The following is a 25,309-nucleotide window of genomic DNA, read 5'->3' as shown; positions in this document are numbered from 1 at the left end:
ATATGCTGAACGTGAGGAGGTGGCTGGTTAAGAAGGAGACAGCCACGTCCCCCACACGGCTGAGGATGGAGGTGATCGATAACAGAATCGCTGAAACGTTACTCCTGTTCCTTGTGCTGAAAGCCAATCGGTCTCAGAGCCGAACTTGGCAGTGGTGGGCACGGCTGCGGTTGGCCGGGGCCTCACGTCGGACCCTGCAGACCTGCAGACCCTTTCTGCAACATCCCGTGTGATGTGAGGCTTGGACTTGTTGAGTCATGAACTCCATAATAAATGTATTAACCTAGACCTGAGATAAACCAACACATATTTAAATGACTGAATTAATAGGAGCCTCAACCAGGTGAATTTCCACTTCTGCTCCCAACAAAGCTTCCCATATAGCAGCGTTTACCTCCCTGCACACAAAACACCCTTCCTTATTTCTGATTCAAGTCGTTCCTACGATAATTTGACGCGGTTCTTATCCCTCTCTATTCTGAAATCACATATGGGTCACATGATCTTTCTTTTTATACCAAGCAGTCACGGTTCTTTATTTTTTATTATTTTTTTTTATTTATGCAATATGTCAAACACACCCATACCCACATGTACCTGTGATCCGGACTTAACAGGGTGAATATTTTGTTACCTGTACCTAAGCTCCTTCCCCCCAACAGATAAACCACTGCAGATATAACGAACACCCCCTCATGCCATCTGTCTTGCTTCCAATATTTCCCTGTCATTTCTCCTACCCTAAATCCTTGGGGTCACCTCTGTCGCTCTTGTAGAGCACTGTAAGGTTGTCGTGTCTTTCAATACAATATTAATTAGCCTCACTAATTAGTCTACATTTTTCTACTTGGCTTAGGTTATAAATTACCGAAAGTAGACTAAAGTTTCAAATGGTTGGCTCTTTCGATTTTATTTTCAGCTGTGGACCTACTGATACACATTTTTTCAAGGAAAAAGGAATCTATTCAATAGAATTAGTTATACTAGATCCTATGTTTATATCAAATAATTTCTTTTATTTTTTTATTTTTCAAATACAGTTTACCAGTCTGTTCTTAGAAGAATTCCTTTTTCACACAAACGTCCTGCATAGGGAAGAAGCATACACTTGAATTGTAAGTTGTCAATGCATTCAGAGTAACAACCCAGTCTTGAGTTCCCACGGGACCTAACCGTTGAATTTGAGTTCTGATGAGTTCAAAACGGAAAGAATGAAGTTCTAATTAATGCAAAATGTACAGATTCAAGAAATAATATAGTTCTCAAAGACGGAACTAACTTTAAGCACTTGGTTGTTATTCGTCAATAAAAGCAACGAGAAAACACTCTGGGCTTGTGTCCCACGAGGTTGGTGACAGCTGGGGAGAAAGAGGGTGTTCTCTAGCCACAGGACTACAGAGCGAGGTTCCTACAGGGAGGATCGCCTGATCAGGCTGACACTGCGTGGGACACCTGCGTCCTCCAGCAGGGGCATGACCCCCTGTGAGCCAGGCATGTACAGACGTCCTTGGTCATCTCAGTCAGCACTTCTGGGATCCCCTGAGAATCTTCTTTAAACGCAGATTCGGATTTAGTAGGCCAGATCCAGCCCCCCTGAGATTCCATTTTCTATCGAGATCCCAGGTGATACCGATGGTCTGTGCGCCACAGGTGGAGATGTGGGGCCTAGAGTCATCTGGGCCCTCTCTCTTGTAGAGAAGGAGAGGACAGGAGAAGAAAGATGTGATGATAAGGAGAGAAAAGCAGAGAGAGATATAAGAAAGGCAAGGCTCAAGGAGAGAGAGACGAAGGACAGGAAATTTGATAACACGGCCGTCTCATGAGGGTGGCCACTAGGTCCTTACATGGCTCCACCCACCGTCCAGGGCCTTCAGTCCCTAGTGCGGGACAGATGGAGCCAGCTGGTGGCATGGGCTCTTCCGACGACCACAGACACGAGTTCCCCGACGGCCCCTCGGCAGAGCCAGGCAAGTCACAGCGCGTCCACAGACTTCTGAACCCGCCCTTCTGTACAGGGAAATAAATGCCAGGAGCGAACCCAGGGAAGGCGAGGGGCAGGGAAGGCTCTCGGGTACAGCCAAGACAGAGACCACCGAACCCCCTCCTTACAGTGTGGCCGGACTCTCAAATCACCTGGACCGGTTCGAATCACAAGGCTGGCCCGTTCCCAAGACCCTAATGATGACAGCGGCTCACTGTGCCTAACGTTTGTGCAAACGGTATAGTTTATACTCAACACCGTCATCCTTGTAGGGGGTCTCACAAGGCAGAGGGTGCCTATGCGACCAGCCCCCCAAAAATACCCCGGCTGTTGAGCGTCTGATGAGTTTCCACGGTTGCAACACCTCACGCAGATTGCCAGAACTTTCTTGAGGAGGAATGAAGCATGTTCTATGGGTGTCCACGTGGAGAGGACTCGTGGGGGCTTATGACTGGTTTGCCACGGGCTGCTCCCCAAGCACCTTCCTTCTCTCCTGATTTTGCTTTGTGTCCTCTCAACATCAGTTTTAGGACTACACACTGGTCCTGTGAGCCCCCCGCCCCCCAGTGAGTCGCACAACCTGAGGGGGGTCATCGGGATCTCCCCAGCCCTTCCCACCCCCTACACAGAGGACCCAGCCGGTTACACCCCAACTTCAGACCTGCAGAAACCGTGACGTCACAGCTCTGCCTTGCATCGGGCCGCAAAGGGCACGGTAACTTCTTACACTGGCAGCACGGAACCAAGAAAACGGCAAAGTGTCGCTAATGAAGAGTGTAAACTTTTCAAGGGAATTTTGTTTAGACTCTCAAATTCACTCTCCAATTAAGATCAGCGATCCGTAATGAAAACCACACCCTGACGGAGGGGTCGAGCCTCCGTTGTCATTAAGAGCCGCTGACTCTACGTGAGAGGGCCAGAGAGCAGCCAAGTCGGCCTCCTCTTTTTCCAGAAACTGTACATATAATCTCGTAATTATCGCCCCGTGGGGTGTCCCGCTGTCAGAGTCAACTGTATAGAGAGTCGGGCCCGGAGCAGGAAACGAATCCACTTAAGCCACGGTGACAGACCAAAAGAAGGCAAGGATGAGCCACCTTTCCTAACGGAGATCAAGACGCAGAAGAAACCTTTGCAGTGGAGCGTCAGAGACCCCTGCGCTGAGACGAAGGGCTTTCGAGCACAGCAGTCACTCAAGAGCGACTTCCTCACGGAAGGGAGACCCCACGCACACACGCACACACGCATCTAGTGAATGCGTCCCAGCTTTCTGCCGGGGGCCAGTCACCGTGAAGTTCTGGGGATGCAGAGGAGGAAGGCGGGTCTTTAGCTCCCCAGGATGGGGAGGTAGGCCACCACACCAGTCCTTACTGTGTGATGGGCGCAGGACCGAGGGGTGCTCCCCTGCGTGGTCTCCGATCGGTAAGGCCACTATCCCTGTCCCCACCTCCCCTGGGCTCCTCGAAGCAAAGTGCCAGATGGTGACGCTTGGAGATGGTTTACCCCGAGCTGCTGAGCCAAAACACAGGAACTGTCACAATTTCTCAGCCATGTATCAGAGTGGGATGGGGGTAAAAAACATGAGCCGTAGTTAACGCGACTAAGAACAGGCGTGCACTAAACTCTACACCTGAAACCAGTTTTATCGTATATGTTAACTAACTAGAATGTAAATAAAAATTTGACATCAGCGGCACTGGGGTGGCTCGCTCGGTTACGCGTCCAACTCTTGATTTCCGCTCAGGTCTTGACCTCAGGTTCGGGAGTTGGAGCCCTCTATCAGGTTCTGCGCTAACAGTGTGGAGCCTGCTTGGTATTCTCATTCCCTCTCTCTCTCTCTCTCTCTCTCTCTGCCCCTCCCATGCGTGCTCTCTCTTTCTCTCTCTCTCAAAACAAATAAATAAACTTTAAAAACTTGAAATAAAAACTAAGCATGCACTCTCAGTTACCTGATTTCCAAAACCAAGACTTAATTTTGAATAAAAGTTCTCTATATAAGTAGATGCTTCGTTAAGCTTTAACTGTTACTCGTTCTTCTTTTTTGTAAGAGAGAGAAAGTGGGGATGAGGGCAGAGGGAGGGACAGAGAGAGGGAGAGGGAGAGGCAGAGAGAGAGGGAGAGAGAATCCTAAGCAGACTCCCACCCTCAGCACAGACCCCGACACAGGGCTCAATCCCACAACCCTGGGATCATGACCTGAGCTGAAAACAAGTCAGATGCTCAACCAGCGGAGCCAACCCAGGCGCCCCTGACTGTCACTCATTCTTAATTAATGTTTATCTTAACCCTGCTTTGGACCTGCTGTTCTAAGAATTAACTCGACGTCAATATCTACTTCTGATCACACACTTGGCAACTGCTGGTTTGGGAAGTCAGCCAGCCCTGAAACCCCAAATCCTCTCCTTGTCTGTTTTACCTCCTATTAAGACACCTGGCCAGTTATTCTTAATTCAATTTACATCAGCATTTATTGGTGAACTAGCAAGAGGTCCAGAGATAAAAAACTAAATAGGCCATGATCTATGAAGTTATCCTGAGTAACAGAGTTCTAAGGAAGTGCAAATGGGGGCAATTTAGGGACAAATGAGGGGAATATTGTCATTGTGTTGTTTGTCAGTGTTAGAGGTAAGTCACATGCTAACAAGTGGCCGCTTCCTGGCTGATGCTTTTCCTCCTACCACGATGAGAAAAAATTTTTAAGCATTTCATAATATGCAGGGCTCCTGGGTGGCTCAGTCGGTTAAGGGACCGACTTCGGCTCAGGTCATGATCTCACGGTTCGTGGGTTCCAGCCCCGCGTGGAGCCCCAAGTCGGGCTCTGTGCACTGACAGCCTGAAGCCTGCTTCGGATCCTCTGTCTCCCTCTCTCTCCGCCCCTCCCCTGCTTACACACGCACTAGCTCTCGCTCTCTCTCAAAAATAAACATTAGAGGGGCACCTGGGTGGCTTGGTTAAATGTCCAACTTCAGCTCAGGTCATGATCTCACAATTCATTGGTTCGAGCCCCACACTGGGCTCTGTGCTGACACCTCAGAGCCTGGAGCCTGCTTCGGATTCTGTGTCTCCCCCTCTCTCTCTGCCCCTCCCCCCCCCCATCATGCTCTGTCTCTCTCTCTCTCTCTCTCTCTCTCAAAAAAGTGAATAAACATCAAATTTTTTTTTTAAAAATAAACATTTAAAAGATATATTTTTTTACAAAGTTACATAATATCCTTAGCCTAAATTAAATGGAAACTAAGCTGTATATTTTTTATTGTGGGTAAATAGTCACGATATAAAATTTACCACTTTGGCCACTTTTAAGTGTGCATTTCTCTGGCATTAACATTCGCACTGTTGTGCACCCGTCCCCACCGTGCATCTCCAGAACTTTTCATCTTCTCAACTGAAACTCTGTCCCCACTCCACGCTGACTCTCCATTCCTCTGTTCCCCTAGCCCCTGGCAAGCATCTAAACTGCATTTTTAGTAACAAGAAAAGAGTAAGTCCTTCTCCACCTGACACATCTCCCGTAGGCCACACACCCCCCATCAGCCACCCCACCAGCCAAGTGCAAACACTGTGCACACAGAGCTTCTCATTCAGGGCAGACTGTGATTTAAAAACACAAATGCTGGGGCGCCTGGGTGGCTCAGTCGGTTAAGCGTCCGACTTCGGCTCAGGTCACAATCTCGCGGTATGTGAGTTCGAGCCCCGCGTCGGGCTCTGTGCTAACAGCTCAGAGCCTGGAGCCTGTTTCAGATTCTGTGTCTCCCTCTCTCTCTGACCCTCCCCCGTTCATGCTCTGTCTCTCTCTGTCTCAAAAATAAATAAACGTTAGAAAAAACCCACAAATGCTAATTAGATAATAAATTTCACATAGTGTCATAGCCAAAAAGTCAGGCAAGGGGCTCCTGGCTGGCTCAGTCAGCTGAGTGTCCGACTCTTGATCTCGGCTCAGGTCATGATCTCACGGTTTGTGAAACTGAGCCCCAGACTGGGCTCTGCACTGACAGCACACAGCCTGCTTGAGACTCTCTCTCTCTCTCCCCCTCCCTCCCTCCCTCTCCGCTCATGCATGCACCACACCCTCTCTCTTAAAATGAATATTTAAATATTTTTTTAAAAGGCAGGCAAAATTTAATTCTTCCAAAAGAAACACGATATGTAATCAGAGGTCGAAACTATGTCACGGATGCAAAATAATCACGATTCCAAAGAATCCCAGAGATCTAGCTCCCATGAATTACAAGGGGCCACCCAAGTACACAATTTCCTATTGGAGCCGGATTTGTGTCCCCCAACATGCCGTCCATAGGAAGACTCTCCATTACACCTATTTTTAAACGTTTGGGGTTTTCCAGAAATCTCACTTAATCGGAGGACACAGAAGAATGAATTTACTTAATTGAACAACACCAAGGCAACACCAGCCGCTGGGTTCTGGAACAAAAAATACAGTAGGTTGTGTATGTGGCTTTATTCCTTAGATTTCACACTATGTTAAGGAATCATGGGAAGACATTTTCAATATTTCACTACATTACAAAATTGTTTTACTTATTTCATAAATTATACATGGGCAGCACATTTTAAAATGCCACATGTGTCTTACAGTCGCTTGGAAACACTTTTCGAGTAATTTAGGAGGCTCCATTCTATACTTGATCCGACAGATTTGCAGCAACAGGCAGTAATTGGCATAATTCATGCTCTGACAGACCCACTCGCAGGGAAGGAACATACCGAGATGCTTTCTTCTCGCCGATACAGCTTCCAGTTCCTCCCGCCATCACTGAACATAAGGACGTAGCTGGTCACCCAGTCGGAGCTCCCGTATCCTCCCTGGGTGGCCACAGCTGTGACCTCCATTCTCTCTCCGAGGTCAATCTGCAGCCACTGGTATTTATCTGACACGCGTGGAGACCAGCCACCAGCCCCTTTTAGTGGAAATAGAAACAGGAAAAACAAAACAGTAAGGGGAAAGAAATCTTTGAGATCTATCCTATCCTGTAAGAAGGGGATCATAAATAAAATTTATGAAAATCAGTTTCAAATTCTGGAACGTATAACTGCTCTTAATTACACACACACACACACACACACACACACACACACACACAGACTCAAAACCACGGGTTAAGTAAATAGATGAATCCTACATAAATTACTTTGGTTTCTGGCTCATGACCCCTAACTCCCCGGTGGTTCCCAATAAAGTGAAAGTGCTTAACGCAACAGGTGGACGGTTGAACCTGCCACGTCAACGCTCGGAAGGGTGTCTTTACTGGCCTTTATGTATGACCTACCCTTGGCTGGACCTAAAGGAAACTATTCAGACCATGGTAGAATGAGAGAGACTTAATTCTGGAATGCCAACGTGAGCAAGTACAGTATTACATATTGGGATAAGGAAAGGGGCGAGGGCACAGTCCTACACTCGATATGCTCACAGATTCACGCGAGAAACAGACGTTTCAAAGAACGATTTGAAATGCAGCGTGGCAGGGGGAGGAGGGGAAGGTTTCTCTGCGCAGGGAGGGAGAGCCCTGAGAGGCAGCAGGGAGGTGCAGGGAGAGCCCAGAGCGAGTGACAGGCAAGGGCTTTCTCAGGTTTCCAGACAACAGGTGCAGAACAGGAATCACGGTGCTCGGCTTTGTCCGGTGCCGAGGAGAAACAGAAAAAGTAGAACTACCCGAAGGCGTAAGGCTGACGTGTCTGGGTCTTCGAGATGCATTCCGGAATTCGTATTTTGCTACTTATCCATGTCTAGAAGACACGTGGGATGGAAACTATCCCTAATAGGGCAAAAGTGGTTTGTTTTTTATTTTGCCCCACTGTTCTGACACCTGACTTGAGGTCCTCATGATAAGGTCTAATGCGTTAGACAACAGTTACTATCTTCTCATCGAGAGCTCTGATTGACATCCACGCTCGGGATGCTAGAGCCACCAGGACTGGCTGTGTGTCAGGAGGGGCGTGACGTGGTCGCGTGGCACTCGGAGGGGAACAGAAGCGGGGCGCTTGCATCGGGGTGTGGGGGCATCACCGGAGGTGAGCGCGTGCGCTTCTTCCCCGCGTCTTCCACGAGCAGCACTCGGTGTACAACCTTTTAGCAAAGTCTAAAGCTTCCAAGTTCTTTAGAGCCCAGATCCTTTCTAAGATCTGCCCGTTTTCCTGCCGTGAATCTTTGCTCAAATACTGCACATTTTCCTCTCGACGTACCACAGGCGCGATGCCTTCTCCTTGGACTCAGGATCCTAAATACGCTGCGATTTCGGTTGTTCTGCAATGCACTTCTGAACTTCTCATTCTGAAAGAATTTCCCATGGACAAAAGAGCCGCAAACGTGTACAGGGGATTCCTGTTTGCTTTTTACTCAATTTCCCCGACAGATAACACCTTACACCATCATGGTACTTTTATCAAAACTAAGAGATTTACAGGGGCGTCCGGGCGGCTCTTGATTTTGGCTCAGGTTGTGATCTCAGGGTTCACGGGATCGAGCCCTGCGTCGGGCTCTGGGCTGACAGTGCGGAGCCTGCTTGGGATTCTCTCGCTGTCCCTCTCCCTCTGTCCCTCCCCCACTCATGCTCGCTGTCTTTCAAAATAAACAAACATTAAAACTAAGATATCTACACGGGTACAACAGTAATTACAAGGATGAACTTTATCTTGGTTTCTCCAGTTTTCCCATTAGCTCCCTGTGTCTGCACCAGGATCCTATTTAGGGACCGTGTCCTCCAACCTGGGACAGTTTCTCAGTCTTCCCTTGTCTCGAGTGACAGGCCTGGCTGTCATCCAGCACTCCTATAGTTCTACTGCTTTGTCCAAGGGTCCCACTAATGGTTGAGAAATGGAAGTCCTTCCAGATTCTACAAATTGTTTTTAAGTGTATGTATTCATTTTGAGAGAGAGAGAGAGATAGCGGGGTAATGGCAGAGAGAGACAGGGAGAGAGACAATCCCAATCTCTGTGTTAACAGTGTGGAGCCTGACTCGGGGCTCGAACCCATGAAGCATGAGATCATGACCTAGGCGGAAAATAAGAGCCTGATGCTTCACCGACTGAGCCACCCTCCTTCTGGATTCCAGCTGAGAACTAACTAACAGTCCTGGGGACACTACTCTGCCACTGTGGGTGGTTTTACGGTTGTCACAAAAATAAAGTTAAAACCTAGGGGTTGCCATTTAGCTGATCATCTTAACTTGGAGATGCCACGCTGGAAATTTTATACGAATCAGTTCAAGTCTCTAAGAAACTACATAACGTCCTGTCTCCCAGCTCAGGCTGGTTGGTATTAAAGTTCTAAAGAAGGTACTAACGATACCCTTTTTTGCATTTCGTGATCTTTCTGTGTCATTTTTCGTCTCCCTTGAAGCCAGGAAATACCATTAGGACGGTACCGGAGAAAAGCACAGGGAGTAAACAGACGGGGATGTTTCCAGCATGTTGCCCTGGCCCAGCCTCTCCCACATGCCAAGCGGCCTTCAACACCTACCCGTTCCCTACAGGTAACAGACCCTGAACACTTCCGATGCTACCAGTATGCAAATTAAGCTATGTGATTAACTAGGTACTCGATAAAGGAACAGAGCTTCAGGACCCCCTGTGCCACGGGGCAGTTCACTTTCAGCAGGGAACAGGGTCCCGGGTCGTCCCCAGATCGCTGCTGGGTAATGACTCGGGCTGCCGTGCATTCCTTCCTGTGTGCACCGTGCTAAAACTTACGTTTCCTTTAAGGATGCCGTACGGGGTCTTTTTCCCCCACCACCTGCCTCTGTCCCACCTCAGACCCTTGCGGAACAAAGCGTCCCAATTTGTACAATGGAAAACACATCCAGAGGGCCCAACTTTCACAGAACGAGGGTCCAGTGCCTGGATCGCCAAACAGCCTTCTCACTCCTAGGGAAAGTGTGGTAGGCGTGTGTTCGGCCTGGAGGAAGGACTCGGACAGAGGAGGTGTTAAGCATCCGTGAGGATGTGTCATCAAAGCTCGGGCCCCCTTCCCACCCTCCACCCCCTCTAAGAAAATACCCCTGCGGTTTCACAGTTAGACAGTGTGGGCTGCCTACCAATAACCAGACTGTATTTTATGTCGATCTATTGGAAGGTTCCTGTCTCTGGTTACTCCTGTGTGATTGCTTCCTGCCCCTCAGGTCAGCCCAGACACAGGCAGCGACAATTCCTTGGGGACAGGAAGGGTTGAACAGGAAACGCTCACTTGGGCCTTAATTACTCTGTCCACTAATCACGACAGTGACCGCCGCTCCCGGTGGCCACGGGGCACGCGCTCTCGTAACTGCTGGCTTTACGCAGAGAGGAACATCGCCCAGAGGCGAGAAGCAAAAGCTTGTGCCTTCTTCAAGTGTCAAAGAGTTCCAGAGCAGGGAGATACCCAAGGGAGCAAAGGTCAAGTGGGTTAACTTGACGTGACCACACCCACCCATCTTGAGGGCATCCAAACGCTGAGCAAGTAAGTGGTGAAGTTGAGACCACTGCCAAGGGAAGCTTCCCCCCAAGGTCATTATTCCATTGTCTCAAATGGGATCTCACCCGGTTGTGAGGGTCCTTAGCTCCCTGGCACACATCCTAATTCACAGAAGCTTTACTCGGAGTTCCGGGCAGGGCCCAGGGCGACAGGGAAGGGCACCAGAGTGTCTCCCTGGGAAAGAAGGGCCAGCACGCAGACACCCCCAGATCTCCCTACTCAGAGATCCTGGGGCTCGACACGCTGAAGCCCGTGTCACAACCCTGCCGACGTTGCTGAGGGTCTCGGCACATTTGCTGCAGCTCGGATTCCTTAGGAAGCAACCCCAGCTACCTACACGGGGCGTTTCGGGCTCTCAGGAAGGAGCCAGCACAGAAACCCCGCTCTGAGTCTGCCTAGGCGTGCTCCGATCCCCTTCTGGATCCCCTTCCCGAAGTGCTTCCTGCATTCCTGGGCAGGGGGGAGGGTGGGGGAGGTGGGGGGTGGCGAGTGGGGAGGGACGTTTCCCAAAAAGTGCATCCCTAAGGGGAAAGTCACACGCGGGTGCCTACTTGTGAACCAGATTGCTATACGCAGTGCAAAGGGAGCCTGTAATGGTTTTGTGAACAGACAAGTCCACAGTTAAATAAAAATAGGGGCGCGCTGGTCAGTTTGAGATTTGACTGCGAGGCCAGTGAACCATCCACGTGTGGCTCCCGGAAGCTCCCTGTGTGTGCTGCATCCCCGGGGAAAACTCTCGATGCCCTCTGGCACCGAGCGTGCGTTACCGCGGCTCCTTCTGCGAAAAATAAACAAAAACCTATCGAGACGGCCTGTCTCCTTTTGCTGGGCTCACGTATGTTCCTGACCGGGTTTTCCAGGAACGTATATCCTCGAGAAGCACTCAGATCTGAGTCGATGTGAGGCTTTTCAGTTCTTACTTGTTTGCAGCTCGGCACGGACAAGACTGTGAGGGGATTCTGCTCATTTCTCACCTGAGAAATAGAACAAGAATTGCCCGGCAAGCCTCGAAGCGTCTGAACATGTAATCGGTCCCTCATTTACGACCGAATAAAACGTGGGACGGAGCCTCCTCATATCCCGTGAAATCTCCATGTTTACGAGGAGTGGCAACTCTGGGACGTGTCCTAATTCCGTGAAGGCATCATTCCAGAGGCCCCCTGAGTTGTTCAGAACAGACAGGAGGGCAGTCAACCCTCGAGGCCAGCGGGAACAGCAGCACCTCCCTCTGCTGCATCCAGACGGCCAGGGAGGGCAGGGGTCCAGGCACCGAGCTCCCCCCTCCTCACGGATTTCCACTGCTTTTCTTAAGGCTGTCTCCTTTTCTAAAGATCAAATACGGTGCGGGATCATGTCAGGAGACGCAAGGGTGAGACGCTCAGAAATAAAACCAGGACAACTCAATGATCCGCCCATTTGTGGCCGCTCGGTCAGCCAAACGCCTCTGGGAAAAAACCCCACTGACGCTAAAACTTACGTTTCCTTTAAGGATGTCGTACGGCTCAATTCGTAACAATCTGTAAGCACGCCGTGAGAGCCTCGGATGGAAAGAGTCACGTACAGATTACCTGTTCTACCAAATAGGGTGTTCTAACGAATGCGAAAAAGATGAGACCTGGTGCTGACGGGGAGCCCTTTGGGAGGGGGCACAGGAGGGCCCTTGAATGCGTCAGAGCAAAGCCTGTCCCGTTTGATTTCCTTAGAGGAAACGTGGCGACAGGAAAAGAGCCGAGCTGCAAGAATCATGAGAACAGTGAGCCCCTGAGTCACCGTCTCCCAGGCGGCCCCTAGTCCGGGCAGGTCTCTGCAGAGCTGTAGAGCGGCTGACCACAGGGCCCACCGAGAGGTCCCATCAGCCTCTGTCACGGGCTACGATCTTCCTGCGTCACAAGAGACGCGTGCCGTTCAGGACTCCCGTGTGCTTTGATTTTAACGTGGCATCTAGGTACCATGAGGGATCCCAGGGGCCTCACGAAAGATTGCTGATTGGACCTGACCACTTTGGCAGAAAGGAAGGTCACCTTAGCAGGTGCACTTTTACCGGGGGTCCTGAAGAGAATAAAAAAAAAAAAAAAAAAAAGGAAATCCCTAGAAGGGGCAATACAGCTAAATGTGGGTGGATGGGAGACCCTGGAGAAGCGTGTGAAGGGATCAGACAAAATACAGCTCTGTAGGGATGATGCGTATTAAAAGTTCAGTGAACGAAGACATCATAATATATGCCAAAGGTACATAACTGTTGGAACGCCTGGGTGGCTCAGTCAGTTAAGCGTCCAACTCCTTTTTTTTTTTTTTTTTTTAACATTCGTTTATGAGAGACAGAGAGAAAGAGTATGAGTAGGGAAGGGGCAGAGAGAGAGAGGGAGACACAGAACGTGAAGCAGACTCCAGGCCCTGAGCTGTCAGCACAGAACGCGACACAGGTCTTGAACCCATGAACTGTGAAATCATGACCTGAGCTGAAGTCAGACACTTAACCAACTGAGCCACCCAGGCGTCCCAAGCGTCCAGCTCTTGATTTCGGCTCAGGTCACGATCTCACGGTTCGTGGGTTGGAGCCCCACATTGGGCTCTGTGCTGACAGTGCAAAGCCTGCTTGGGATATTCTCTCTCTCTCTCTCTCTCTCTCTCTCTCTGCCCTTCCCCCGCTCACATTCCTGCTGTCTCTCTCTCAAAATAAATAAATTTTTTAAAAAGGTATTGTTAAATAAATAACTTATATGAACCTCTCTGTGTATTATGAGTGATACAAAAAGTGAATTCATTCGAAAAGAGCCCAGACTAGAATTTTCTGGACAACTATTTTAGAATGTGATAAGCCCTTAGAAAGGCTGCCACACACCATGTGGGAAGTTGCCCCGTTTGTCACAGGCACTGCTGACCCTTGGAAAAGTGAAAACTCTTATGGCAAAATTATGGCCACCGTGAGGCGCTTACTATGCAAATTATAAACACCACAAATAACTCTGAAAAGTTAAGTTGCTGTGTTTTTTCACTCTTTTTGTCCAGCAAATCCTGGTGGCCAGTGACCATTATACCACTGAGCCCCAGAGAAGCCAAGAGGGCAAAGAACAACTCAGAAAAAGAGGAACCCCAATGCGTGAGGAGTTGGTGTGGGACAGGAAGAGAAGCTGGGAACCGGGGGCCTTGGAAAGAGCCGGAATGGAGGACGAGTGAAGGTGGCTGCACAAGGTGAGTCAGACACCTTTGCTCGGGAATGAAGCCCGTGGACCAAGAAAAGGGAGAGGAATAAGCAAAGAGCAGAGGACCGGCTTTGGCTTGGCTTCCGCTGGAATTCTGGGAGATGGGCTGGTAGGGGCCATGCAGTCACTAACTGTTTGCCAAATGTTGCCTGCTTTCTCCCTTCTGGGCACGTGGAGGACAGCAGTCCAGGTCCCTTGCGGAGGGGGCAAGGCTACATGACCAACTCTGGCCAACAAGCCGTGAGTGGAAGTGACAGGTCACTTCTGGGCCTAAGTTGCCAGGACAAAACCATGCAGTCCTCTTTTCCCCTCGGCATGGTGACCCAGAATTAGCCATTGGCCATCAAAAGGGGACACAGAAGTTAAAATGAGAGTCCCGACTCGATCTGAACAGAAGGTCAACTTGGAAAGAGCAAGTTAAATGGGTAATGGAGGGCTCAGGCCAGAAACCAGGTGAGACTCACGGTCAGATCTCAAGGAGCCCGGAAGTGACATGGGACGTATATTCCTCAAGGGACAGAGGACCCAGGGAGTGCGGCCTTGCCAAGAAAGCGCCATGAGGCATAACCACCACGGGCTTTGGGAGAGGATGCCAACTAACCCGCAGGGTTAAGAGCCAACAACCTACCCTCAGCAGACAGCAGAGGGAGTCCCTCCCACCATCCAGCTCCAGGAGGGCATGAGCCCGTCCTCACCCAAACGTGGTCTTGAAAAGAGCAGGAAAAAATGCTCAGAAATCTGAGCATCCCCAGGAGACACTCACCCACCCATTAGAGGCCACTGAATCTGGAAGAGAGGGAGGACTCCCTCCTCCTAGGGTAATTCTATAATTTTGGGCTGCTTGGGAGAGAAAAGGACCAACAACACCGCCTCGCTGAAGGTCAGTGGCGACACTGGAAAACGCTGGGTTTGTTCTGGTTTGTCTCATCAAGTACCACAGACTCCATGGCAGGAACCCGGAGACTCTGGAGCTTGAGGAGGGCTCTGGGAGGATCAGAGCAGCTCCGTGTGTGGTCCGTGTGACAACTCTAAGGTAAGGTCAACACACACCCTGCTGTTCGGGCTTCTCTTCCCACATGCTGCCATCTTGCATTTTAGACAAGCTGTGATTTAATAAAGCTGCACGGCCACAGAGACAGCGCTCTGTGCTTTAGTACGTGGGCATATTTTGCATCAATGCTCTTATGTTTGGCCTGCCCACTGCACTCAGTATCCACAGTGCATCTGCAAAGTTATTTCAGGAGGGAGAGGAGAAGAGAGGAGGGGAGGGGAGGAGAGGAGAGGAGAGGAGGAAGGAAGGAGGAAGGGAGGGAGGGAGGGGAAAGAAAGACAGAAGAGAAGGGAAGGGAAGGGAAAGAAAATAAACTGTGGTTTAAAAAGAGAATGTGCATGGGATGCCTGGGTGGCTCAGTCAGTTAAGCGTCGACTTTGGCTCAGATCATGATCTCACGGTTCATGGGTTGGAGCCCCACGTCGGGCTCTGTGCTGACAGCTCAGAGCCTGGAGCCTGCTTTGGGTTTTGCGTCTCCCTTTCTCTCTGCCTCTCCCCAGCTTGTGCTCTGTCTCTCTCTCTCCGTCCCTCTCTGCCCCTCCCCTGCTCGTACTCTCCCAATAACTAACTAAATAAATAAATAAATAAACTTTAAAAAAAAAAGTAAAAAGAGAATGTGTATTAGTCCTACTAGGTCTAAAAACTTTTAAGCAGGACAGATAAACAGAATTCAGAATCTGGTGTCCAAGACCCTTCACTGCAATTTGAATTGCTCAGTCTCTCGTCTGGGAATACCGGCCAGTTCCATCAGCCTCCTGGCCTGTGAACAAAAGATAGGAATATACAGGAACTTCAATTTAATGAAAAAAAAACATGACAGAAAAGTTTACTATTATGAGATTTGCATCAAACATTTTTGAGGTAATATTTTGACGCATGTCGGGAGTTGACACATTTTTACTTTACTTACTCTTTCAATTTTTAAAAACATTTCTTTGTTAAAAACCAATGACTTTTATATCATGTCCCGTTCAGAATATTGCAGAGTTCAAGTAATCGGAGTCCCCATGTTATAAGAAAGCGTATCTAAGCACTTTCCCTAACGTAGTCAGTTTTCTTCATCTTGCTAAAACCTACAGTATAAACTTGTACTTGTCGCTCAACTTCATTACCGAGAAATAAACACTGTAAATCTGAGAACAGTTTCTGAAATGCTCAGCCATGAATTGTATTGGCATCATTAGACAAAAATCTTTCCTGACTCTGCCCAGTAATGCAGTCTGCATTTTATGGGCTCAACATCTCCATATGGGAAAGATGGAAAATTCAAAGAGAAAAAAAACACCTGGTCGGTTCAGTTTTCCCCCATTTACTTTCTGTGTGCAACAATTAACGTGGTATCCTGAAACACCGTTTTTGAGAAAGCTGTTTACTTTTTTTTATTTTTTAATGTTTACTTATTTTTGAGAGAGAGACAGAGTGCAAACAGGGGAAGGGCACAGAGAGAGGGAGACACGGAATCGGAAGCAGGCTCCGAGCTGTCAGCACAGACCCTGACACGGGGCTCGAATTCACAGACTGCGAGATCATGACCTGAGCCGAAGTCGGACACTTAACCGACGGAGCTACCCAGGTTCCCCTAAGTTTATTTTTTTTAATGCTTATTTATTTTGAGAGAGAGAGAAAAAGAGAACAAGTGGGGGAGGGGCAGAGAGAGAGGGAGGGAGAGACAGGGTCCCAGGCAGGTCCCACACCACATTGTCAGCATGAAGCCTGACACGGGGCTCGATCTCACAAAGTGTGAGATCATGACCTGAGCTGAAATCAAGAGTTGGGCGCTTAACTGACTAGGTGCCCCAATAAAGTTAAGTTTAAAGCACTCTCACTGCATTGTCACCAACGAGGTGACTTGCTGCATTAAAACCCATGATGTTCAGCATCCGGGTGAGGAACAGAGCAGCTCGTCTCTCTCAAAGTGAGTGTTCATGCAAGCATTTGAGGGGAACACACAGGGAGGACAGCGTGTGTGCATGTGTCTTCCTAGTCAATTTCAAATAGCTTCCGGCAAGACCACGCATCTCACCGTCACGCCTGCACTTACAGATCACGTGACTGAAACGAACATGGTGTCCAGAGCCGGAAAACAGCCTCTGCAGTGCTACTGAGCCAGCCGGAGGAAGGGTCACCCGGAGTAACAATAATTGGAAAAACACAGAAGGCTATTTCACAAGCAAAATGCAGAGTACAAGTCCAGCATGGCTTACCAGAACATAGTTGGCGGGGAGGGGCTGTTTTTGTTAATTAACTTTTGTCTGCATGAACTTGGGAGTACAAAGAGTCTTTAGGAGATTTTTGAGAAGACAGATATGAAGTCAAGCATGTTCTTATTTATATTATACAGCCAGATTCCTGCAGTCTTGATTTTGCATAAGAAATATTAGATAACTTGTAATTTTAGGAAATATTCAATTTAATATTGATGGAAACAAAATCAGCCAATATGAACGATCAAACCCAATTTTCAAGGACTTTACACTTTTATCTAATGGCATCAATTTTCTGGAGCAGGTACATGAATAAATGTATGTGTCTATGATTTACTTCTTAAAATCTATCAGTTTGGAAAAATTACACATTCAGGCACATGGGGATGCTAACTTTTCGGCAATTTATGTTCCTTTGTATAAAACAGTAGCGTGCGTTGCATCAGTGTGGGCATTTTGTGCAATGTATCATCGGGAACCCAACTCCGGACATCAAAATGGGAACTTTAAAGGAACCCGAATAGAGATTTCAAAAATAAATTACAGGAGCACTTAGTCTTATGTTGAGAGAGGATACTAACTCAGCATTACCTCCACAATGACTGGCACTTCCATTAGAGAACTCACAAGAAAACACTGAAAAACGTGGTTACGTAGGAGTCAGGAGTCATGGCTTTCTGAACCCCTTGAACCCCGCTCGGGAGGGGGGGGTTCGGGGGGGGGGGACTTGCAGATATATATTCTTACTACTCTATGCAGTGATCAGCTGTATATAAAATTCCCGGAAGAGGCCATGATATTTCAGATATTTCTCATTTTTCATACAAAGTCGTAAAAGCTCAATGACTTCTATGCAAAATAAGAAACTAGGAAGGTAAGAAAGACCACCTTCTTTAAAACCTCCAAGTCCCACAACACAGACCAAGGAAACTAGTCATACAATCAGGTAATCTAACAAGATCTTCATCAGCAGATCACGCACAGAGGTTTCAAAAAAGCTAAAACTACTATGTATGAAGAATCATCATCATCATTATAATCATCCACATTTTATACAATTCACATTTTGCATCATAATACCCTAAACTGAAGTGAACCAACACGTTCTCCAGCATTTACAAAGGCAAAGGAAATGGGAGGAAAGAATCTGGGATGCTGGCTTTTAACAGAAAATATATACAGATAATCCTTCCGAAGGAATATTGATTGATAAACTGTGTATCTCAGTCTCATTTTAGGAATGCGTATGAAATCAGATGGTAAAATGAAGGAACGGTCAGTGAAATGTGCATTGTGTACAATTAGAGTAGCAACAACCTCGTCAGTTGATTGCCACTCTCTTAAAAAAATTAAATTTGCAAAGAGAGTGGTCTGAACATAATAAATAAGCTTTATACTTACCATTTTATAAAGGCTGCTTATCATATGCTGTTATTAGTTTCTTAATTAAATGTAGTAGAAATAAATTCATCTCAAACATCAGGATTTTCCCTTCTAATGTTTATAAACTTCCCAGTGTCACCATACTGACAGCACAAGAGGCCTGAATCATAAAGATATTCTGTCCCTGCAAATCAGAAACACAATACACAGGCCCGTTGGGATTCTTTAAACTAATTAAATGTGGTGCTTATTTAGTTTTGACAGTCTTTGGGCAACCACTGGAAAGTTTAGATGTTGAGCTGGCTATTAGAGTAACCACCAGACCAAAAATAGTAAATTTGATCATTTATTTTTTTAATGTTTATTTATTTATTTTTTTTTTGGGGGGGGGACATGTGTGAGCCCAAGAAGGGGAGGGGCAGAGAGGGGAAGAGAAAATGTCAAGCAGGCACCATGCCGTCAGCACAGGACCTGACTCGGGGCTCAGACTCACAAACAGTGAGATCATGACCTGCGCCGACATCAAGGGTTGGACACTTAACCAACTGCGCCACCCAGGTGCCTCTGATCATTTAATTATTAATTGGAACCTAGCTTCAAATGAGAAGATATTTTTACTGGAATGCTAAAAATTATCATGAATGATGCTTTGTATAAAATTATCTGGAGGAGTAAATATCTGGCCAGAAATGCTTCTTCATAGTAAACGGCCATGAAGGTGGTCGTCAGGTCAACAGCGGGCATGCTCTCCCACCCTAAACTCACCAAAAGTCTTCATTGTGTCCTTGCTCCGCCCTGCCAGTCTATTTGGCCACTTACTGGGTTCCCACACTTGATTTTTAAGGACATAATAAAATTCAAGCTATACTTAAACTATGATCTTAGAAATACCAAAGGAAGGGAGAAAAATACTCAGTTCCTTAGTAATATCTGCAGACTTTACATTTATAAGGGACACGGTTAATTTAAAATTTTACTTTCTGGGGCGCCTGGGTGGCTCAGTCGGTTAAACGTCCGACTTCAGCTCAGGTCATGATCTCACGGTCCGTGAGTTCGAGCCCCGCGTCGGGCTCTGTGCTGACAGCTCAGAGCCCGGAGCCTGTTTCATATTCTGTGTCTCCCTCTCTCTCTGACCCTCCCCCATTCATGCTCTGTCTCTCTCTGTCTCAAAAATAAATAAACGTTTAAAAAATATTTTTTTTAAATAAAATAAAATTTTACTTTCTGAATTAATCTCACCAAAAAATGCATCTATCCCTTTACTTTTAGGTAATCTCTACACCCAACATGGGAGCTCAAACTCATGACCCCAAGATCAGGAGTCACACACTCTTCTGACTGAGCTAGCCAGGTGCCCCTAATCTATCCCTTGAAAAGGTAGTAAAATATTTGATTTTTAAGTGTGCTTATTAACTTATTTAATCCACTGAACTAGTATTTGTGCAAAAGATAAAAAGTAATTTAATCGGTGACACTCAAGAAGCAAGAATGAATGAATGCATCTCCAAAAAAGAAAGCCATTAGCTCCCTTCCCACCGATAGGAAGGGAATCTGTTTTCAACAGGAGCTGTCACCCAGGTACCTGCCAGGCCACGTCCTGGGACGGAACCGTTTCCCCATCACGATCCCATGGCAGCTTCACCTCGCACGGATGCCAGGCAGTGGCTTGTTAAGTGTTCCCCAGTGCCTGTGACATTGGCTCATTCACTCGTTGTTTTAGTTACTCATGAGAAGCATACTTGACTAGTCACCCATCCAGAGTGTTCTAAAACTAAAAAGGCATGATAAAATAGGAAATAGTCTAGAGCCTCCAATAATTCCCTTCTGATCTGAACCTCATTTACGATCATTGGCCGGCAACCGACAGGGAAGGGAGATGTCAAAACAAACAAAAGAGATTAATACTAAAGAAGAAGGAAGCTAGCAAAAGGATAACATGTTGAACCTGCTTCCTCATTTTCATTAAACTGCGATACAATTACTTTTTGAACCGCAAGAATGAATATTAACGAAGAATAATTATTCTGAGGCAGAATCATGATGGATTAGCAACAAGACGGCATCAGACTCACCATCTCTGCGATTAAGACTTGCAAACCCAGGGCCGTGGCTGCTGGACAGCTCCGAGGAGCTGCTGAAGGACGCTCGAGGCAAGGTGGATGCCAGTGGGGCGTCACAGCTATCTGTGCGGAAAATACCAAGTTCAGGTTAACCCACTGCTCCAGGCTGTTCTGTCTTCTTCTCTCCTTCCCTCTCTTCTTCCCTCCCACCCTTGCTCCTGTCCTTCCTTCTTTCTTTTCTTTTTAGTTGACAGGCTAAGAAAATGCGAGAACCTGCAGCAAACAAACATCAGTCTCAAGCAGAAACGTGTTAGTAAATGTACAACCACGGTCTCTTAAAGCAAATAAAAGCCCTGATTGGGAACCTTGGCCATTTTCCGTGGTGTAAAGATTCCCATCGTGGCCACTTCGAAGCTGTCAACGTGGCATCATCGATCATGGAATTGGGAAGAGGTTCACACATGTCACGTCATTAGATAGTATTTCCACCATATGCAAATACAAGATACAGAAACAACACCCAGCACACAGATAATACATAGAAAAAGGGCATGAAATTAAGTAATTAAGTTGTGTGTTTGGAAAATTTACCTTTGTTTTTAACATGATTTACTTAATTGTAACTTCCAATCATTTCATCTTTAATGACGGCTGTATTTTGACAGCTGACTTACAAAATTCATGAGAAGTTAGTGATTGGCTCTTGCTAGCTGCTAAAAGTTGGCTCCAGCCCACTGCCCCTCAATGGGGAACTATTAGAAGAATTTCCTTTAAAATCAAAAAGATTTTAATAGGCATCACCACTTCTGTTGAATGCTTCTCTGAAAGGCCTATCAGTACATAAGAGAACATTTAAAAATTAAAAGCACAGAATTGGGAAAAAACAAAAAAAGGAACTGTCATCACTTCCAGATGATATGATTGTGCAGGTAGAAAATCGAAAAGTAACTGACTAGCTTAATAGCCCAATATCCCACACCGATTTCATTTTAAACTCAATCTAGGGTTAGAAAATAAATTAACCAGAATAGCAAATAATAACAAAACACATAAAGTATCTAAGAATGAATCTCCCAAAACTGAAAAACATTTATGGGGATTATTATAACAACTGTATTGAAAGACATTACATAAAATACAGACTCCAGTCGTCGCCAACAGGAAGACAGTATTTTTAAAGGATCAGTCGTCCCCAGGTTGATCTAAAGATTCATAAGAAGTCCAATGAAAAGCCTAAGAGGGCTTTTCAGACACACTGAACCAAGGAACCCTGCCTGACCTGGTTCATAACGTGGAATACAAATAGGATTTAAGAAGCCTATAAAGACAAATAGAAAACCAAAAACAAAAACGACACCTTCATTTTCATTAACCTCTAGCTAAAATTCAGCACTTTCTTTAATCATGAATACAGGCAAATCACAATGTTTTCAGTAGTGCCCACAAATCTGTTACCATCCTAAATTACAGATATTTTTATGGCAGTCATTGTTGTCACGGCTATCTAGAAATATTATTTATGATTCTCATTACTTCAAAATAGCGGTATTCAACTCACCACCGGATTTTGTTATTTAATGTGCTAATAACTAAGGAGACTTATTATATTACAACTTCTAATTTATTGATATCAGCATTTCACTATAATTAGCTTTCCTCCCAATCATATATATATATATATATACATATATATGTGTATATGTGTATATATATACGTGTGTATATATATATCTGTATATATATATATATACGCGTATATATATATACGCGTATATATATATATACGTATATATATATACGCGTATATATATATACAGACAGACACACATATATGGGTGTGCACACTGGAAGTACAAAGCTGTTGAGTTATTACTGGGGCATCATTAATATTTCAGAAAATTCCAGAGGAGGGGGGTTGTCTACCGTTCACAGTCAACAGTGCTAACTTGAGTGTTAGCCTAGAACTTTCTCAGGGGATGCCAGCACGATGAACAGACCAGGCCCGCCTTATTCTGCCTGTACGTAAAGAGGCCCCGGGGGCCTCGCCACTACCTTGAAGGTTGAGAGCAAGACAGGATTATTTCCATTAACGCCCGTCTTGGGAAGCCTGCTCTTTTCCCAGCCTTGGCCGCCACACAGATTCCTTCGAGAGTCTTTCCCGATGCCACCCCGTCAGCCCCCTCCACTCACACCACTGTGATCTCACTACTTACAGTCTCCCCTTAAGCTGGAAACCTAATGAGAACTTAGCATAGATTTTGGAGCCAGACTTGGGTGGGGCTGGCATTGGCCAGGCTGCCTACTCTTCCGGTGGCACTCACCCTTTCCTAAGCCTCAGTTTTCTCATCAGTTCAATGGGAATAACTGTGCAGATAGCGCATAATTATACCATGGGGAGTCAACTCCCCCAGCAGTACAGCAAGGAGTCACGTAACTGTCAATGGCGAGTCACACACTAAGAAGACCGCTACGAGCGTTAAAAGTATTTGCTTTTATCATTCTAACTATCATAAAACAAGTCAACGCTTCGTAAGTTCCTTCAAAATATTCTAGAAGGACACTTTCGTGTATACGTGGAAGGCAATGTTCAAAGTTCCAAACCATATTGTCATTTTTTTATTCTTTCCTCAAAGAAGACATAAGAAGCTTGGTCTTTAAAAAAAACAAAAAAAAAGTAATAGCTTTTGTGATGTAATCCTTCCTTTGGAATAACAATTTATAAGATTTATTTTAAAACTGTCTTTATTTAGTCTAACTCAGAGGCTTCTAAAGACGGTGTTCCAATTTACTCCAACATAGTAAATCTTGAGAATATGTGTGGTCTGAAACAAGGTGGTCACATCCTATGAGGCACCTGGAGAGGAGCGGCTGTGGATTTGGACAGTGTTTTCCAAGCATTCGGTGTGTTTCTCACTGAATCACATCCACGCAAGGTAAAGGCTCGGGAGTCATCCCAAACCTCCAGTAACTGCTGTTTTCAATCTGAAACGTCTCTATTTTCTACTAAGATTCCTGGAGCAAAAAAAATGTCAAGACCCAATTTCATTTTCTTTTTCTGGCATCATGAAAAGACATTCGAATCCCACTAAATGAATATCATTCTTATGAATAATCTGAGGAATACTATTTCTGTCCAAAAAAATAGAGGATCCCTGAAACGTTTCAAAGCTACAAGAATTATTCACAAATTATGGTTTTTAACAAGTGAAATGGCAAAACAACTTTAAAGAACCACAACTTATCACTTAGGGGGAGAAGCAACTTGAGTACAAATAATGAGCTTATGAGAATTAACATATGAAAATAGAGAATATTACAGTTAAAGAAGCTAAAGTAATTTTATTTCCCTTCATAATAACCACTCATATTCATAAGAAGGATTCTATGCAATAATCTTAATTTTGAAATGCATTCATCCGTCAGGGGTCCAAATGTACTCAAGGTTACGTTCTCAGAGAAGCTTAAGGATTCTAACAGAAAGGCGATGATCCATTGTCATGTGTTTTAGAGGAAAAAAAATAAACACACCACAATTGTTCATGATTTATGTATGACTCAGATCAGAGTGCTAGGGACATCCTTGTGTGCATTCTGATATAATAAATTCATATTTATGGGATGCTCAAACCTGGTCTCAGCAGTTGTCCCTATCACAATGCCGTTTTAATCAAAAGCCTATTGTTTGTCTCACCAACAGAACAGCCTTAGACTGAAATTATAAAACAATATTTCAGCTTCCGTTTTTCAAACTCGTATCTTTTTTTTTTTTTCCAGATGAAATCTTAGAAATCTGGAACTTCCCGCAACTGGGGAACATAGCCAATCTGAGTGTGAAGAGTGGGGGAGGGGCAGAGAGAGAGGGAGACACAGAATCCCAAGCAGGCTCCAGGCTCTGAGCTGTCAGCACAGAGCCCGACGCGGGGCTCGAACTCACAAGCCTTGAGATCATGAACTGAGCCGAAGTCGGATGATTAACCGACTGAGCCCCCCAGGCGCCCCGGATGCATTACCTTTTGGACAAGATTAACAATTCCCCAACACAGAAAATTCATGTTTGCTGGCTGCTTGTTTTTCGGACTTGAACATACCATAACGGACTCTAGTCCCTGGAATGGACGAGAGAGCGAGTCACCAAGTCCCCTGGAGCTGGACTTCTGGCCCTACTTGCCCTTCCCAAGTGGGCAGCTTGAATCAAGGCCCAGATGCACACCAGGCCACGCCCCTTGGCCACTGGACCAGCAAGAACATTTGGACTCAGTAGAGCCTGGTGATACCTGGGAATCTCTCTCTGTCAAGAGGACTAAGACCCGGAGCCGGTCTGTCACTCCAATATCCACCATTCCTGGTGGCCCATCAAGGCCTCTGAGAACTTTGTGAACATCTAGGGCCACCTTCCTGCCCTTCCCGAGGTATGTGCTTACAGAGTCCCAATCCATGCAGAGTCCCAATCCATGTCTTCACTACTTTGGACCACAGTTCTGAACTTGGCCAAATGTTCTGGGGCATGGGCCCGTTTCCAACCTTCAGAGGCATACACCGTGGACAGGAGGTAATGACCCCCCAGAATCTGTAGGACATCCCAAGTTTGTAAGCATGGCGTACAGGATGCTCTAGTGACCCCTGAATAATTCTCCACCCCATCTCACCCACCCCTACCCTCACGTGCCCCTGAAAACGTGTGCTGCTGTGTGCTCAGGCCTGCAACCACCCCATGTGGGTCTCTACTTGGCAATAGCAACTGGGCATTCCACGAGCTTGGACAACTGCACCAGTCTGTGCTGGTTACCTGCATGACCCTCGTGGCCCGGCCTGTTAGAAACTCAGGTGGAGAAAAGCGGAGGTGATTTCCGATTTCTCGTCTGCTCTAGTAAGTTACACATCCCAATAACAGAATAGAGTTGGATCGCTGGGAGAACAAAGTCAGAAAGGGCCCATTATTCCAAGTTCCTGGCTACTTTAT

General features: G+C 46.4%; 1 protein-coding gene across 1 annotated transcript in view; it reads right to left on the bottom strand.

The window, feature by feature from the left end:
- Positions 1 to 25,309, bottom strand: part of LOC122205133 (contactin-associated protein-like 3) — a 193,266-nt gene that overhangs the window by 140,641 nt on the left and 27,316 nt on the right. Inside the window, exons 2-3 of the mRNA XM_042913253.1 lie at positions 20,362 to 20,472; positions 6,704 to 6,897 (exon numbers count right to left, since the gene is read on the bottom strand). Coding sequence (XP_042769187.1) covers positions 6,704 to 6,829 — 126 coding nt within the window. The 5' untranslated portion in view covers positions 6,830 to 6,897; positions 20,362 to 20,472. The remainder of the gene's footprint in view (positions 1 to 6,703; positions 6,898 to 20,361; positions 20,473 to 25,309) is intronic.

Source organism: Panthera leo, chromosome D4 (genome assembly GCF_018350215.1).
Source record: "Panthera leo isolate Ple1 chromosome D4, P.leo_Ple1_pat1.1, whole genome shotgun sequence".
NCBI classification, from domain to species: Eukaryota; Metazoa; Chordata; class Mammalia; order Carnivora; family Felidae; genus Panthera; species Panthera leo.
The sequence above is the reverse complement of the archived record's forward strand: the minus strand, read 5'-3'. Positions and strand labels throughout refer to the sequence as shown.